This window comes from Tursiops truncatus, chromosome 6, assembly GCF_011762595.2.
Source record: "Tursiops truncatus isolate mTurTru1 chromosome 6, mTurTru1.mat.Y, whole genome shotgun sequence".
Lineage (NCBI taxonomy): Eukaryota > Metazoa > Chordata > Mammalia > Artiodactyla > Delphinidae > Tursiops > Tursiops truncatus.
This window is the reverse complement of record NC_047039.1, coordinates 109,286,550-109,303,745: the sequence shown is the minus strand read 5'-3', so window position 1 is coordinate 109,303,745 and position 17,196 is coordinate 109,286,550. Positions and strand designations below refer to the sequence as shown.

Sequence of the window (17,196 nt, the reverse complement as noted above, 5' to 3'; positions counted from 1 at the left end):
CGGAAAATACCTCCTGTTCTGGGAGGGAGGAATGAGAGGGCTCCCAGGAGGAGTTAGAAGAGGGTCCTAGAGAGACGCCAGGTGAGGACCTGGAAGCTTCTGTGTGGGAGGAGAGCAGAAGGGTCAGTGCGTCCATCTTTCCCTACACTTGCTTCGTCGTTGCAAAGCTGTGCTCTCAACCCGGATTTGACAAGAAACCTAAAATACTCTGATATTGCTTTTTCAGGTCAGAACGAAGGAACCATTTCAGTAGCTGAAGGAGAAACACTGTACGTTATAGAGGAAGACAAAGGTGACGGGTGGACCCGCATCCGGAGAAGTGAAGATGAAGAGGGTTATGTCCCCACTTCATACGTCGAAGTCTATTTGGACAAAAATGCCAAAGGTGCTAAGACTTATATTTAATACAACTTAAAAAAAAACCAAAAACACAAAAAACTTTAAAACATTGGAGTTGTTTCTCCCCACAACCATGACTGTTAACAGGCAGTTCTTCAAAAGACTGGATGGGGAGCGTCGCAGTTTCTTTTAGGGACGAGGTGGACTTTCAGGCATCTTACACCTGAATTTCCTGGGCTGGTTTTGACGATAATCAAGTTTCACTTGCTAATGACATTTTACTTGGAAAGCTGCCAGCTGCCAATGTACAACTGTGTCCTTTGAAATCTGATAAACATTTCTTCTTGGGCAGCATCTGTAGATAACCAAAAAGTTGCCTTCTAGCTTCTAATCCGTATTTCTGAATCTAAAAGTCCATGCACATCCTAGGGGTGCAGAAGACTTCAGTTCTCTTATTTATATGTAGTGTCTGCCAGAAATTGAACTACCTTAGAATGTTACATTTTGTAACTTCATAAACCGAACTACGCTAGTTTGTTCAATTTTACAGTCATTCACTTCGAAGGAAGTCATCAATGAAGTATAGAATAAGTAAAGAATAAGATTGGTACCAAAAGTGTGTATATTTCCTTAAACATGTTTAAGATAATTGTTAGATCACCGTGTTTTCAGGTTATGTCTATATGATCCTACGCAACCAACTGAAATATGGAAAACTTTGGTCGATCAACCAGTTGATTTTTACATATGACTACTGATCTTCCTTCCTCCTGCCAGTTGACAGAGCTGATCAGATGTGCTAGTGCTGTTTAGATAAACTTACATAAAAACAGCTCACTTCATTCTGTTCTTTTGGAGGTTTTGTGGGAGGTGGAGCTGTATTCCGTTCATACTTGCCCAGGTGGGGCTGTGAATAGACCCTTGTAAGCAACTGCGTCTACACACAGACCCCAGCACGTCACTTTTCAAGGGTTTTTTGGTTTGTTTTTTAATCACTGGCATCTTTAAGACCCAAAGTGTGAATTCACTGAAAACTGTTTTAGAATTTCTAGCTCGTTTTATGGTTCACCATCTTCAAAGAATCTGGGTCACTTGGGGATTTGCATTTTTAAATTGGCAGGATAGGTAGTGAAATTGGTGACATGCCCAATGGCTGTGCTCATTTCTAGAATCTTCCCTGAGATCACAGAGAACCAGCTAAAAGTGAGTCAGAATAAAGGTATGGGGTTGAGATTCTCTTTTTATTTGGCTTTGAAAATTATTTTTTCATGTCCTTCCTACTCTTAAACAGGATATTAGCTCCTTGCTTCGACACTGTGGGCTCCTTTTAGAATGTCAGATCAATTTAAAGCTGATTTTAAAACTGACAGCAGCATATCAGGGGTCTAGGAGCTGGCAGGAGCTATGGGCGACTGCCGCAGAGTCTAGCAGAGAGCTCTCTTACATTTCCCGACGGCCGCCAAGATGGAATTTAGTAACCTTTACTTAATGACTGTCTGATTTTTGTTTTGTTTTGTTTTTTTGAGGTACGCGGGCCTCTCACTGCTGTGGCCTCTCCCGTTGCGGAGCACAGGCTCCGGACGCGCAGGCTCAGCGGCCGTGGCTCACGGGCCCAGCCGCTCCGCGGCATGTGGGATCTTCCCGGACCAGGGCACGAACCCGTGTCCCCTGCATCGGCAGGCGGACTCCCAACCACTGCGCCACCGGGGAAGCCGTGACTGTCTGATTTTTAAAACATTTTTTATTTTGAAATAATTATAGATTCTCAGGAAGTTGCAAAGATAAAGCAGAGAGATCCCCTACATCCAGCTTCCCCCAGTGGTTGCATCTGACACAACTGTGGTCCAATATCAAAAGCGGGAAACCGGCCCTGGCCAGCCTGATTTTTTTTTTTAAATATAATTTTGTAATTCAGATTTCTTTTGCTTTATTATACCTTTGCTGCCGTAATATTGATAAAGCCACTGACCCTGACCCCAGACCTCTCAGGAGAGTCATTTCAGTTCTTCCTTTTAACTACCGCAGCAAGAAAATCAGCTGACCGTGGGGATTGAACGGGCAGTAGGTGGTCACAGCTTTGGGCAGGTAACCAAGTGAATCCCTAAGATATTAAAACCTAACCTTTCTATCCTGCGATGAACTCATTTCCAGACTGTGAATTATTGGAGACAGCAAACCAAGCACTGAAAAATGAGGCAGGATAACATTAGTCTTCTAAAAGCCTGACTTGAAAAGTACGGCATTCCACGAAGTTGGCTGGTGGTGTTTCTTTTGTTTTCCCCTCCTCCTTAGAGTTGTGCAAATCTGACTCAGGAAAGCGCTCAGCTGGCTTTCGGGGATGGGAGGGGCGATTTGGGCACATAAATGATGATCATTATTTTAGGCTGTATGCCTCAATACCTTTACCGGATGAATCTATGTACTAGCGACTCAACGGTGAAAGATATCTTGTAGTTTCAGGTCCATCTAGTCAGTGCGCAGAGGATTAGCAGAAGTCTTGATTCCCAGAGAATCACAAATTTCCATTTCCACCCGAAGTATACTTTGTGTTCTTCCAACAGTTATCTGTTAAAATAAAAGTAGCAGAGTCTCAGCTTGTGTATAAAGTTTTCTCCTTTTGTTTAGAGATACACTTAGAGGTTAATAATGTATGTCGAAGCCTTCCTTCCCTGCCTTGTTTATAAATCCACTCCGCCTGCTCCATAAACGCTGCCCTCTCCTTAAGCCCGTCCCAGGTGGGCGGGGCTGCTGCTTTCCGATGCCCGTAACTCAAAAGGAGTTGTTTTATTGTCAGTAATGCCAGAGCACTTTTGTGTGTGTGTGGTGTCTACCATGTGACTATTTAATAATTGCCAAAGTAGTTAGACTAGAGTAAGTTCCAACTGGTCAACTGAATTGTGACTGTCCTCTTTTATGGTTTTGTTTTTGTTTTTTTAAATTGCTCTCTGTGAAATATATCCATAACCGCCCCCTGCCCCAATAGATTTGTATATACTGCAATAGAAAAACTAAAAGGATTACTTGAATTCGTTGTCTTAATGTTTTACTCTTCTTTGTGTTTGTTTTATTGGTGATTCTGATGCCTAATGACCTTTTTGTTTTTGTAACCGCTGGGGGAGCCGGAAGGACGGTTACAGTGGTAGCTAGGTCCCCTGCCAGCTGATCCACACTTGAGTTTATTGTAGACACTTGGGTTCTGAGTAAGTTCTGTTTGAATATGGCCAACATGACTGTTTCTCTCTCTCCTTATCTTACAAGAAAAGAATCTGTCTGGCTCCTTTTAGTTGTACCCTCGTATCTGCCTCTCTAATAAACGTTACATTTTTCTCAGTGTTGTGTATTTTAAATGATTTTTCCCCTCTCCGAGAAAATTATTCTGTGTAATCCGAGTAATTTAACTCTTTCGTCTTCAATAATGGGGAATTTTCTAGCCAAATGCTTTTCAAAAAAAAAAAAAAAAAATTCCTGCCCTTTCCCCCTATTATATGATGACACCTTCTCTGTTTCTCACCCTGTGTTCACCTCCGGGCTTGAGGAGTCTGTCTCCTGTTTCCTCTTCTGTCCCCTCAAGATGAAGAACTTTCACTGTTTATTGCTGAGTAAACGCTGAGTGACAGGTTTTCCTTTTCACCAAAGATATTGCCTTTTACTGCCAAGGAACTGAGAGTGTCAGTCGGAGAGGGAACCAGGCCTTTGGGCTCCCGGCATCATTCTGGGAGGCTGGTTCTTTCTCTGTCTCAGAACTCAATTTATGAGAAAGATGAGTTCGGGTGCATGGGTGCATCATCTCCTGGGCGGCTTCTCTTACCCCTGAAGGAAAGACTAGCTGCTCTGATTGCAGATAAAACCGTGAAAGTTCCTTATCTCAGACTCGCCCTGTGGTAACCCATCGCTCTAAATGTGCTCCCTCCCCTCCCCCCTCCCCAGGGCGGTGCAGTTTGCACTGAGCTGCAGAGCGCCGCCCCTGACCTGCTGCCCGCCACTCTAACAGCCTTTTCCTTTCTCTGTCTTTTGTGTTGTAGATTCCTAAAGATGGTTCCGGGAGCCAGAGCCTCGGGAGAGCCTTCCCAGGAGAAACCCTTCGGTCTGCTTGTCTCCACAGGCCTGGGTGCCCGCCAGCGCCTTGGGGCTCTGCTGGTGTGTGGCCCTCGGAACCTAAGCCTGAAGCGACATCCATCCCCACGTGCAGCGGCTTGCCTTTTTCTTTCTTTTCTTTTTACAGCATGTTCCTCGTAGCCTGGTTCCTCCCCTGGCCCAGCCTGGCTGCCTCTTGCGGGGAGGTCTGTCCCTGTCTTGGTCCCCGTCCAACTCGGGGCCACAGAAGGCGGCTTGACGCGTGGTCCCTCCTTCCCGGGCCTCGGCCCTCAGTCCATCTGGCGCATCCCAGCCCGTCCACAATTCACACTGTGCCTTTCGTGAAAACTTTGCCACTGGTCTCCTGGGGAGACGAACCGCATCTGAACAAGGAGGGTCAGGCCTGCACCAGGTGGACTGGGCGCCCGAATGTCACTCATGTGTCCCTGTGTCCTTTACGTTAGCAAATACTCATCTTTTCCCAAGTCCATTGGGTATTCGGTGGTCCTTTCCTGACTGTGCGTCTCACCTCATACTAAACAATTGGCCCTTGAAACGTTTCACAGCCTCAGAGTGTCCGTGGCGGGCACTGGGGCATGTACACGCACACTCACATACACACACGTACACACATTTTTGTTTGGGGCCCTGTCTTCAGTGGCCTGGAAAAGTCCACAGCAAAAGTCAAATTCCAGCTCTGGGGCCAGCCCTGCTGTCCTGCCCGTGCCCACCTTTCATGGGGTCCAGGAAGGCCCCAGCCCACCTTCTCCCCGTTGGCCGCCTGTTAATGAGAACTGCAGATCGTGAACGAGGGTCTCACCTCTGCATTAGCTCATTGCCAAGGGAAGACTCTCCCCTTTCCGTGAAGTCCGAGACCCGCATCTTAGGATTCTAGTGCTCTCATCACCAAAGACCCTGTGCTTCTTGTGGTGCATCAAGTGATCCCGTGGCTACAGCTTCCACATTTCCCCACCTGCTCTCCAGGCCAAGTGGAATTAATCAAGTTTGTTTTTTGAGCTAAATTTCCTTCCTCTTATGGGTCTTTGAGGAAGACATGAGGTCATGTACCCTGTGGTCACTCATGCCTTAGAGCAGCATAGCTTCTCTACTTATTCGGTGCAGAAAAAGCCCAGAGAAATCATTGGCTGTCAGTTTCTGTGAGCGAGGATGCCGTCAGAAGCCCAAGGATGCCACCAGGCATCTTTCCTCTCTTGTTTTGCTTTTGGTAACCAGGAGGTCACCTTGAGCATCCTCATTGCTTCTCAACCCTTATGAATCAAGACAAGGAAATCTTACAGGAGCCGAAGGGACAAGGACAGGAAGGACAGGTCCTGAGGGTTGGGCCTTTGTTCAGTGGTAGGAAAACGGTTCCTCTCGGCAAACCAGGGTTGACCACACACCAGCCTCTGAGAGTGGCTCAGGCAACCCTTGGTGACAAGAAACCAAGAGGGAGCAAATACCAAGGGCAAAAAGCAGGGGAAGAGGAAGTGGCTTCAGGTTTGAGCAAGCGTGAGTCACCCCCTCGCCCTTTCTTCCCCAGAGGGAGCCTCTGCAGCTGTGGGCATCTGGGGGCCGCTCCGTTAACACCCAGGGGGCGGCCCCACTGTCACACACTCCTCAGTCTCATGAGAGGACTGTCTTGACAGATGACGGTAAAGCCAGGATGCCAAAGGGCGAGAAGGGTCAGGGCCTCACCCGTGTCCCTGCAAACCAGCAGGTGCGTGGTTCCTGTGGACAGTCCCAGTGGCAGGGTGGCCGGGTGTCTCCAGCAACTTCTGAATCTCACCAAGTCAAGCTGCCCACTCTTCACTCTGCAAGGATGCTACACATGTTTTTAAAATCTGATTTTAGAGCCTTGGGAACGCATGTGCATTGCATCTTTCATATTAGGGGTTAGGATAGATTAATTTCTTACAACCTAGGGGAAAAGGCATAAAGTGCAGTAATTTGTTCTTTTAGTGTCTGTTAAACCCAAAAGAGAATATGCTGGTATCCTCTTGTAGCCCCTGTGCCTTTTTTTTTTCTCTGTACCACCTGTGTCCAAAAGAGAATGGATAAATGAGTGCTTTTCAATGTTAACCTTGGTGTTTGCTTCTCTGACAGTCTGTGTGGCTATGGGGAAAGGGAAGAGCTGTACCAGCTGGGCTTAGTAAAGGAAGTAAGTTATTATAGGATAGTTGAGATATATCACTTACTCTGGGAATCCTACTGTGAAATCGTCTATATATTACTATAGAGCAGTTCACATAGAGTAGAAACGTGGAATTTCCCATGTGCTTTTCTCAGCCTTCCCTCGTATCCACTGCCCGTCACTTCTCCACCAATGCTAGGATATTGCTGTGCCGTAAGAATAACTCATTTTTAAAGAAGCTACCCTGAAAATAACTTAAAATGGAAGAGAGGAACCTGTCGTTTACCCAGTTTTTCCTTTGCAGGATAGGAAAGAATAAAAAGGCATGGAAAGCTGTAAGGGGATTGCCCTTTGGGTTTATATCACGATCTTCCTGAAGCTTTTGGGCGCCAGCAGCCTGTCTCTCCAGCAGTAGCGCAGAGGCCTCTTATGCCTTTTGGTAACATCTGTAATTACTGGGGAAAAGTTTACTGAACATGAAAAAGTTATGTTGATGCTAAGTATTTTTGCAGAAATGTCGATTTCATACTTCCTAATGGCTCTGCCTCCTGTGCTTATATCAAAAAAACTTTAAAAAGTGATCCAAACTTTTATTTTAACCTGGTGTCGAGCACCTTTAAACTTCTTGGTTTATCTGTGTGTTGCACTAATTCTAAACTTTGGAGGCATTTCAGTGTTGTAAATGGCCCGTTGCCATTGTAAAGGTTATGGAATTGCCCATTTGTCTCTGGAGATGGAATTAAACCAAATAAAGTGCTTCCACTGGAAGGCTTATATTGACCTTGTAACTATATGTTAATCCTCTAAATGTTAAATAAAAGTGTAACTTCTGGCACGGTATCGCGGGGCTGTTTGTTGCGCAAAGAGGAGACCCTGGTCACAGAAGCAGTCAAGAGTCCCCTGGGCTGGAGGCTGGGCTCCGATCTGCATGTCACTGATTTACTGGTGTCAACCCAACACCAGTCGAGGTGCCATCTGCTTGGGGAGGGGCCTGAGACCCAGGGAGCTCCAAATTCCAGCCCCGCCCACTGGGGGAAGCCGTCAGAGACCTCAGTGATGTGGGGTCCCGTTGATTCAGTGCAGGGATTTGGGGGGGCTCCTTAGGTCCAGGCCATTTTATGCAAATTCAGCTGGCAGCTACTCTGGGGTTTCGGGGACCCTACTGTGGGGACCGAGGGGCCGGGAAATCGCAGCGGGTTTGCGTATCATTGGCGGTCTGGCGTCACGAGTGCTCAAGCCGACCCTCTCCTTGGGAGCTTGGCTGGAATACTCACTGGTTTCTGGGACGCCGCGGACAGTGTGCAGCGTTTAAGGGTGAGGGCCTCGTGCCTGCGCCAAGCGGCTGCATGTGCCGCCGGAGGGAGGCCCTTTCCATACCCTGCGTTGAAAATCTCACCCCGGGCTTTGGGGGGAAGACTGGCTCGTGCCCACACCTCTGTTTCCTAAGGCTCTTTAGAGCCGATTTAGGAAGACAGTTGTTGAGGGAGTGAAATATTAAGTGAGCAGGGCGGCCTAATGCCAAGTGTCACTCGCTTGCCGAGGGGTGGGAGGTGAGGCCACCCGTACGAGGCCAGGCCTCGCTGCGGCCGCGGCCTCCTCCCACAGACGCGTGTGACTGGCCTTTCAAGCAAGAGCTTCGCCAAGTTCTCAGCCAAGTCTGCTGCCGTCGGTCCTGGGGAGGATGGTGTCCGGAGCCAAGGCCTCCAAACCATCAAGTCGGGGTTCTCAGCAAGAGACGGGATGGTCAAGGGAACTGGGTGGCTCCACGACTGTCCTACTGAGGCCCCCTTGTCCAGGTCAGCAAAAGGTCAATCTGGGAAGAATGTCTCCAGCATGTTCTTTCTGGGCTTTTATCATAGTTGGGGACTAGTCTCTAACGGTCGGTAAGAGACAGAATGTCTCCCTCTGTCTCACGTAGAACCTTCTCCCCTGCAGGACCCCACCATCGTGAGGGGCTGGGAGCCGGGTCTGAATGGGGCGCGTGTCCCCACCTCCCTGGGCCTCAGTTTCCCCTGTAGTGGGGAAAACACTTGGTGGACGCCACCTCCACAGCCGTTCTTAGCTGTCAGCTCTGATTCCGAGCTCCCTCCCGGCTCCGTGATGGAGCCTGTGTTATTCTGATTCGGCGACAGAGTTCACGGCTGGCAGCTCTGTGACCTTACACTGCGCTCGCGGGTCTGAAACACTGAACCGCCTCCCAGCTTGGGCCGTCTTTACGCACCTACTTGGTTCAAGCGTTTGGGGAGGTGACGCCTCACCCCATCGCACACGGAAACCAGCGGCGGCAGCGCAGTATGTGCTGCGGGCAGTTAGTTGGTTTCCCGGTGTGCTCCCGAAGGTAGCTCTGCAAGCGCAGAAACCCCTGACTCAGACCCGTCGGTCAGGCTCCTCCGGTGGGTCTGGGAATCTCAGCATCCGCCCTGCTCGGCCCCGCCTCTCCCCGCCTCTCCCCGCTCCCCACCTGCCGGCCACGCCCAGGCCACGCCCCCCGCCGCCGCCGCCGCCGCGCACAGGCGCTGGCGACCCCTAGTGGGAGAGAAGCCGGCGGGCGAGGAAGGAAGGACGAGGGTCCCCAGCAGGGTGACCAGGTAGGAAATGGAAGTGGGCAGAGGCGGGGGGATTCGAGTATGCCGTCACTTTTTTAACTAAAGCAAAAGAGATCTCTGGAATTGTGCGACCCACGGGACAGCAAGAGATGGATGGTGCGGGGCTGAGTGAGGGCCCACCTGGCCTGGAGGGCGCCTCTCTTCCTCTTCCCTGGCCTCTGCCGGCCTTTTCTGAGAAGGGGAGGCATAAGCCTTGTTGCCAGCGCCCTCTGAGACCGGAGGTTAACGCGCAAACGCTGCAAATGGCACCTCGCAGCCTCTTTGAGTGCCAGGGGCCGTTTCTCCGGAGCTGCGTGCATTAGGCCCTGACTTAAACGCTGTCTCTGTCCAGACGGTACAGTGAGTGCCATTTACTTAAATGACCTCCCATTAGCTGGAGACGTCGCTGGGCCACAGAAGGTACAGCATAAACTGAGAACGGCCCCCAACGTCGCTCTGTCCTCAGAGCTAAGGGACCAAAAGCCGCAGGAGGAAACAGGGATTTCCTCATTTTCCTCTGTTGGTCCCCGGAAGCAGCAGGGGCGGGGAGGATTCCCCTGGGTGCTGCGGCGTTCTGCCCCGGGGGCCTCGTGCCCCTCACGGGGTGCACATCCTCCCACACGCCAGGCCAAGAGCCCTGCCCGCAGTTCGGGCTCTCCAAACAGCCCTCAGCTGGGCTGCTCGCTGGTGTCAGGTCCAAGCAACGCCTGGAGGCGGTATCCCAGCACGTCCCTAGGGCAGCCTTCCAGGACACACTTTGTCCAAAATGAGGACAGCTCTTTTTCACAGCTCTTCCCAAGGGCATCAATTTCTTCTGCACCCTGTGCCTTTGCTACGACCAACGGGGCCTCTCTCTGCTGTAGGTAAAGGTGTCGTAGGGAAGAGAGCCAGAGGGAGGTATGATTCCAAAACACCATTTGCTTCCCCAGAGGCTCTCTGGGGCTCAAACTCAGGTCGTGAAGGACTCGCAGGATAATTTACGTTTGCACATAATTCCAACTAGAACAAAGGTAGGAAGCTATACTTCTGGGGTGGCTGCACCTTGCAAATGTTTTTTGTTTTGTTTTCTCCCCGCCGCACCACGCAGCATGGGGGATCCTAGTTCCCCCACCAGGGATTGAACCCGTGCCCCCTGCCTTGGAAGCGTGGAGTCTTATCCACTGGACCACCAGGGAATGTACTTTCTGATGCAGCTTTGTCAGCAGAAGCACAGACAGGTGGAAAGGCCTGCAGACACAGGTGGCAGTTGGCCTACAAACTCCCCAGTCTGCCGGCTGGCTTGTGACTCTAAAAGGTGTCGCTGGAGCGAGGCCCGGGCCAGCCTGGAGGAGAAGCCCGACCACGGGATGGCACGTGGGAGACAGGACACAGAGACAGCCTCCCCTGCCGCCCAGCACTGCCTGTCTCCGCTCGTCTGTAAATGGAGGTGAACAACCACACGCTCCTGTCCTGTCTTCACGTGCCAGCATCTCGGCCGAGCCACTGAAAAGCCTGGTATTTCAAGGGAAAGTATAGAGGAAACATCTTAAGGCCAACTGGTGCCTACCTCTCTCTCTCACCTTCCTGCAGTACATACAACAAATGAATGTCTCCAAACCTCCGGATCAAGCAACCCTCCAGACAAAACTTTCCCAATCCCATCTTCCAGGTTTAACAGGAAAAGCCAATCACAAAATGTGTACCATGGAATCCAACATTCGAATGTGAGCAAAGCTAAAATGATGCTCAGACACACACGTATGTGGTGAAACTATAAAGAAAAGTGAGGGCTGAAAGAAACGCAGGGAAGGAGCTTCCTCTGGGGTGGGCGGGGGGTCAGTGATCAGGAGGCCCCGAAGGGGCTTCAGTGGAACTGCTAGCAGTCCTACCTGGGGGCGGGTGTCTGTCACCTGTTTTATCACTCTGTGTTGAACCTGTTTCTGCACATGCATGTCTGATGGGATTTCACAAGCGAATGTTTAAAGTCATACATAAAATCTCAAGTTCTCCTCTCCCCTCCAAACCCCCAAAGCATAAACAGAACCAACCAAAACCAGAGAGACTATAAACCACTATAGCATCACTAAATGTGAGAGATGCCAGCCACCAGCCCGATGCCAGCCACCAGCAACCACGATGCTGTGGCGGAGGTGCCAACACCAGCCGTCGGGGAGGAAGGGGAAAGGGTGTCCCCAGTGCAGCCCTCGTAGGGTCCAGGGAGGGGAACCCCTGCCCCGAGGCTGCTCTGAGCAGCCGGGAGGCACCAGGTCCGTGGTGTGATGCCAGGAGGGGAGCGGCCTGCGGGCTGTGCTGGCCTCATCCCCCGAGCGCATCGGGCCCCCTTCTCTGGGGCCGGGGCTGGTTCCAGGAAAGGAAAGACACAGGCCGATGGGTGTTTAAAGCAGCTCGGCCTCCACTTCCTCCTGAAGCCTCTGGATGCGCTGGCTCTCGGGGAGCCATGCAAAGCCCCCGGGGTGTCTGGTCATTTGTCACGTTAATTTTTTTTTTTGGTCCATTTTATTTATTTGGCTTCTGAACAATGACGATCTGAAAGTTCCTCTGAGTTCATGATTTATCTGAGTCCTTTTTAAAATTTATAGTTTTCTTAAGTAACTGAGACTAAACAAATGCCTTCATTTTAGAAATTTTAGTAACACTGTCATCTAGAAACAGGTAAAAATATTGCTCCTGGGCTTCCCTGGTGGCGCAGTGGTTGAGAGTCCGCCTGCCGATGCAGGGGACGCGGGTTCGTGCCCCAGTCCGGGAGGATCCCACATGCCGCGGAGCGGCTGGGCCCGTGAGCCATGGCCGCCGAGCCTGCGCGTCCGGAGCCTGTGCTCCGCAGCGGGAGAGGCCACAGCAGGCAGGGGCCCGCGTACCGCAAAAAAAAAAAAAAAAAAAAGAATATTGCTCCTGCACTGACATTAGTTAGCACAGCCATCTTCAAGCAGCATTTTAAAACTTAATTCCTGGTCATAGGGCAGTAAAAACGTTAGGCAAGAGACAATTTTTCAGTATCACTACTGCAATGTAATATGCATAAACCAGATGCTTTAAGCCATGAAACAAATGCAGACTTTCTTTCCCCTGGAATATAAACAGGGTTCTAGGCTTACTCTATTCCGTAGTAAGAGTTTAAGTGATTTTTTTTCAAAGCCCTGGAAAGAAAACATACTCTTTATCTTCATCGTCTGTAACATTGTTTTGTGTATCTAGTTTTCAGTACCAGAAGGCTGTAAACTTTGCATCAGCAAAATCTAACTCAATAAAAGCTTTATAAGCATTTGAAATAGAGTGAAATATTAATTCTTGTCTGATATCACTGGGTTGTACTCTACATAGTTCCATGTAAGTTAAACAAGAAATCTGACCCTTCTAAAAATGCTTACGTGTAAAGAGGAGGGTTTAAATAAGAAATAAACATCAAGGTCTGTCATGATTAAGCTACATTCTAAAAAGGCACCAACAGGTTACAATAGGGTGACATGATTTTCATTTTTAAGTTCAGTGAAAACTGAATATACTGTTTTTACTCTTAAACACAAGTGGTTTATACTGTATCAGGGCTGCTAGCCCCAAGAAAGACATGAACATAGAGAGGTCTTATCCAACTTCAGTATTATTTCTGTAGTAATGTGAATAAAATCCAACCACTGCTTGGGCAACCTTAGGAGAAAGCAAGCCTAAGAGATGAAGGCATTTACACCTTTTAATTATACTGTTACCTTATAAAAATGTGAGGTTCAACATCTGTTTCCCTAAAAGCAAAGCACTAAACAGTCTCCAGTACAGCAACCTAGCTAATAGTTAAGATGTGTTTAAAATGTATGCAGGACCTTTAAGGCTAGAACACGTCAAGGCGTTTTTCTGAATTACGTATATTCAAATGATGGCGTTATAATTCAAGCTGAACGACAACAACAAAATCTTGATAAAACAGGAAATGGGAGAAATAAAAACTGGTTTCTGAACCAAACGTGAACCATCTCACAGTAGAGTGAATCACTGGGAAACGTAGGCACGGAGTAGATAAGCTCCATGTGGAGAGAGCTGCACACAGGAATTCAAAGGAGTTACAGCACACACTCCTGTTTGTTTTTTAAATATATAGGCTCAAAAAGCTGTTTTATCAGGTTTTTTTAATAGCACATCTTTTGGGGCTTCCCTGGTGGCGCAGCGGTTGAGAGTCCGCCTGCCGATGCAGGGGACACGGGTTCGAGCCCTGGTCTGGGAAGATCCCACATGCCGCGGAGCAACTAAGCCCGTGAGCCACAACTACTGAGCCTGCACATCTGGAGCCTGTGCTCTGCAGCAAGAGAGGCCACGACAGTGAAAGGCCCGCGCACCGCGATGAAGAGGGGCCCCCGCTCGCGGCAAGTGGAGAAAGCCCTCGCACAGAAACGAAGACCCAACACAGCCAAAAATACATAAATACATTTATAAAAAAAACAAACAAAACAGAATCTGCCTGCCAGTGCAGGGGACACAGGTTTGAGCCCTGGTCCGGGAAGATCCCACATGCCGCGGAACAACCAAGCCCATGTGCCACAACTACTGAGCCTGCGCTCTAGAGCCAGCAAGCCACAACTACTGAGCCCTCGCTCCTAGAGCCCATGCTCTGCAACAAGAGAAGCCACTGCAATGAGAAGCCTGTGCACTGCAACGAAGAGTAGCCCCCACTCGCCACAACTAGAGAGTCCGTGTGCAGCAACGAAGACACAATGCAGCCAAAGATAAATAAATAAATAAATTTATATATATAAAAAAAAGCACATCTTTTAAAATAAATTCTCACTTTTCATTCCAGAAAATGTAAGAAGCAGTTTGTAAGAATTCATGCAAACATGTTTCTCTAAGTCCATGAACTGGTTTGCTAAGTTGCATTGTTTTATTCAAGTAAAAAGCCCTTCTGGAATAAGGGGTCTGTAAAGGAAGCCAATCACCTTCAACTCCAGGGCCTGCACACTTGCAAGGATCTCTATCACTCTGAAAGCCAAAAGGGAGCGTGCTCATTTGAGCATTAGCAATATGGTTTCTATCTACATTTTAAAAAATCTAATGCACGTTAAGTTTTTCTGGCAGATTCTTTTTGTATGTTACAAAACGAAAAAGCAACAGCTTAGAGTAAGAATCCTTTTTTCTTCGAAAGGTCAAACATTAATCACCGTGGCTCCACCGCCCTCCCCCACGACCCTCCCCCATGGCAGCCAGCTTCCCTCTCCCTCCAGTAACAGAATTAACTGCGGCGGGTGCAGAGACGAGAGCACGGGCTGTGGGGAACGTTACATATTTATTATGACATTCTGAGCACAAACTAGACGGCGCAGACGTGGGGCGAGATTACAACCTGCACAGCGGAGTCTACGTCACGAACAGTGCAACATGCAACCGCCGGGCTCTGCAGGGGGGTCGCCACTGGCGGCAGCAGCAACTTCCAAAGGACTGTGGCAAATGTCCAGAAATTCCAACAGTGGCTTGTTCTTTGATCTTATGCTGCCTCGGTGGAGAAGGAAACAGATCCGGGTGAAATGAGATCACAGAAGTGAGTGACACGTGAGAGCTTCAGGGGCTCCGCCAGAACCGCCTGCTGCAAGTTCCACTGACATCTGCTTCTATGGAGGCTGAGGCCCACGGGATCTGGGGGGTTTGGTCCCGGGACCCCTTTCCCACCCTCCATGCGCTTTGACCCTGACGGGCTGAGCACTGGCCACGGCCGTTTCGTCCAGGGGCTTCAGCGCCACCTCGCTGTGCTCGGAGGTCCCAGCCCCCCAGCAGTGGCCTCGCTCAGCACCCAGAAGGCGCACTTCCGGGACCCGCGCAGCTCGGTGTCAGGGAGAGATGTCAGCCCCCCGGGGAAGCTGCAGCAGCAGCGAACATAGCAACGCGAGGTATTTCTGTTTCATCACCTGGGTCCCCGGCAGGGGCAAATGACAGCCAATCCACAGGGCCAGCTCAGCAGCACCGCTGCCTTCAGAAACGAGCCCCACTGACAGAGCCAACCCCGCCCTCGGGTCCCAATCGCAAACGTGTCGGGCGTCATTAGTCTGCATGAAAAACATTGAGAGCCGCCCAGCATTCAGGAGACTTCCGTGACGACGGGAGGTGCGGGGGTGGAGCAGGGCCTCGGGAGGACCTGGCCCAGGGACCAGCGGCAGCGCCCTCACTGCCGAGGGCTCGGCACCTGCTCGCGGCTCTGACCGTCGACCCATGACTCAGGCGCTGGACCAGCAGCCAGTGGGAAACGCCTGCGGAGCGGCAGCCGCTCCCCGACCCTCTGTGCCAAGGCCATGGCCCCTGACTGAGGGTCCAGGGACAAAAGCTGGGCCCGAGCTAGCGAGAGGGCAGGTTTGGGGACACAACGACAGCAGTGACACGAGGGCACTGCCGAGACAAAGACCCGAGTTAACGTCGCAGAGCCTTGGTCGTTTAACAAGCCTGAAGTGGATATATTTCCTAGTTGCAGCATTACTCACTGTGAACCAAAACAACTTTTCTGCCTCTTAACACATCTGAGTTTCCAGAGCAGCCGGCCTCTCTTCCGGGTACAGACGCCCCCTCCGCAGGGAGGAGGGCAAAGGCGGGGCCTGTGGGGACACCCGGGTCATCAGCCGGTGGGGGCCTCGTGAAGGTCCTTCCAAGCAGCCTCAGGGCGCTCTTCCAACACGTGAGGGACACGAGAGGGTCTCCGCGGAGGGAGGAGAGGACTTACAGACTGGACCACTGAGTCACACGGCCCGGGTCTCGGCTTCGATTTTCTGCTCCCCGTGCAAGCTGTCCGGGTCCTGGAGCTGGGCCACACTCTGGCGGAGGGCGATCTCGGGGCCGCCGCCATACAGGTTATTCAGGTACACCCAGGTCTCCTCTGAGATCTGCCCGTAGTCAGCTCCTGCAGGGCCCGAGAGGCTACCGGTCAGGCTGGGCTCGCCCTCGCCCCCTCGCTGGAGCCACCGTCTTGGCAGTGGGGGGTCTGGGAGGGCCAGGCCCCAATGGGGACGGAGGGCAACCATGGGCTTCCGTGCACAGCTGTAAATGGGAATCTTGGGATTTTCCAGGGGAATGTCCATTCTCTGAGGACCCGAGAGGGCACTACGATGGCTGCAGCCCCTCATTTCCCAGGGCGTGGGGTTCACGCAAAAGGGCAGGCAGGTGAGGTGGCGGAGTGGCGAGAGGGCGTGGGTAGGGGCAGAGGGGCCGTGGGAACCACACAGAGGCCAGGCACCTTGGCCCATCCGCTCGAGTCTTGGACCTGGACACGGACAGATGTCACAGCCCGACTCAGACAGGTGGCAAGGGGGCGCCTGGTGAGACCTGCAAGCCAGGAGGGGCAGAGGGGAGCCGGGCTGGGGCTGGCGAGACTCTCACCCTGCTTCAGTTGGATGTGGCCGCTTCCTTTGACCTGTGCGATCCTGCTGTTGTCAATGGGCCCGGGGGGCTCTGGAACAGACAGGGCTCAGGCTCAGTGCCTCTGGTCCTCCGCAGCAATGGGAAGAAAGCCCGGTCCCCTCCTCCGCCACAGCCTTCCACCCCTCAGCAGATACGAGCCATTCTCAGAGTGCGCCACCGACACCTGCGATCCCGGAGAGGCTGTCCCGGGCCCAGGGGGTCAGCGTGAAGCCCTTACGGGCCGAGGTGCTTAGGGCACCAAATGCTCATCTCCACGAGCCTGAGAGCCAGAAGAGACTGTGGCATCCCTGGACCCAGCGGAGGGAGTTTTGAGGACTCGCCCCTAGTTTCAGACCTTAGCATGGAGTGGGGGGGCGGGGGGTAGGGTAGACGTCCGGTGCCGGGTAGGCATTGTCCTAATCCGATGGCAGCTGTGTTTGCTGAGCACCCTTCCCACGCACCCCACCAGCTCAACCCTCAACAACTGGGTGAGGTGAGCAGCGACGTGACCGCCCAGCTCAGCACTGGCAGGAGGCAGAGCCAGGGCCCGAGGTGGGGCTGCGACTCTGGACAGAGCCGGGTTCTGGACCGACGCAGCCACTAGGCAGGACCCTCCCCCTTCCCGCGTCCTGGTGCTTATGCTGCAAAGGGCAGATGTCCAGGGCACGGAAGCTCCTGGCTCTGCTGACCCCGCCAGGCTCCGAA

At 51.4% G+C, this 17,196-nt stretch overlaps 2 protein-coding genes across 32 annotated transcripts in view; one reads left to right on the top strand and one right to left on the bottom strand.

Annotated features, from left to right (window-relative positions):
- Positions 1–7,384, top strand: part of FNBP1 (formin binding protein 1) — a 139,738-nt gene extending 132,354 nt beyond the window's left edge. For 16 of the 17 annotated variants that reach the window (XM_073806717.1, XM_073806718.1, XM_033858843.2 and 13 more), the window contains one exon: positions 227–3,669. In XM_073806717.1, the coding sequence (XP_073662818.1) occupies positions 227–405 (179 nt within the window). In that variant the 3' untranslated portion in view covers positions 406–3,669. Of the gene's footprint in view, positions 1–226; positions 3,670–4,361 lie in introns of those variants that run through there. The other variant, XM_019920177.3, reaches the window with a different exon arrangement.
- USP20 (ubiquitin specific peptidase 20) overlaps positions 387–17,196 on the bottom strand; it is a 62,383-nt gene continuing 45,573 nt past the window's right edge. For 13 of the 15 annotated variants that reach the window (XM_073806704.1, XM_073806710.1, XM_033858829.2 and 10 more), the window contains 3 exons: positions 16,471–16,542; positions 15,818–15,994; positions 14,380–15,692 (listed from right to left, as the gene is read on the bottom strand). In XM_073806704.1, coding sequence (XP_073662805.1) covers positions 15,834–15,994; positions 16,471–16,542 — 233 coding nt within the window. In that variant the 3' untranslated portion in view covers positions 14,380–15,692; positions 15,818–15,833. Of the gene's footprint in view, positions 2,905–14,379; positions 15,693–15,817; positions 15,995–16,470; positions 16,543–17,196 lie in introns of those variants that run through there. The other 2 variants (XM_073806709.1, XR_012332736.1) reach the window with 2 other exon arrangements.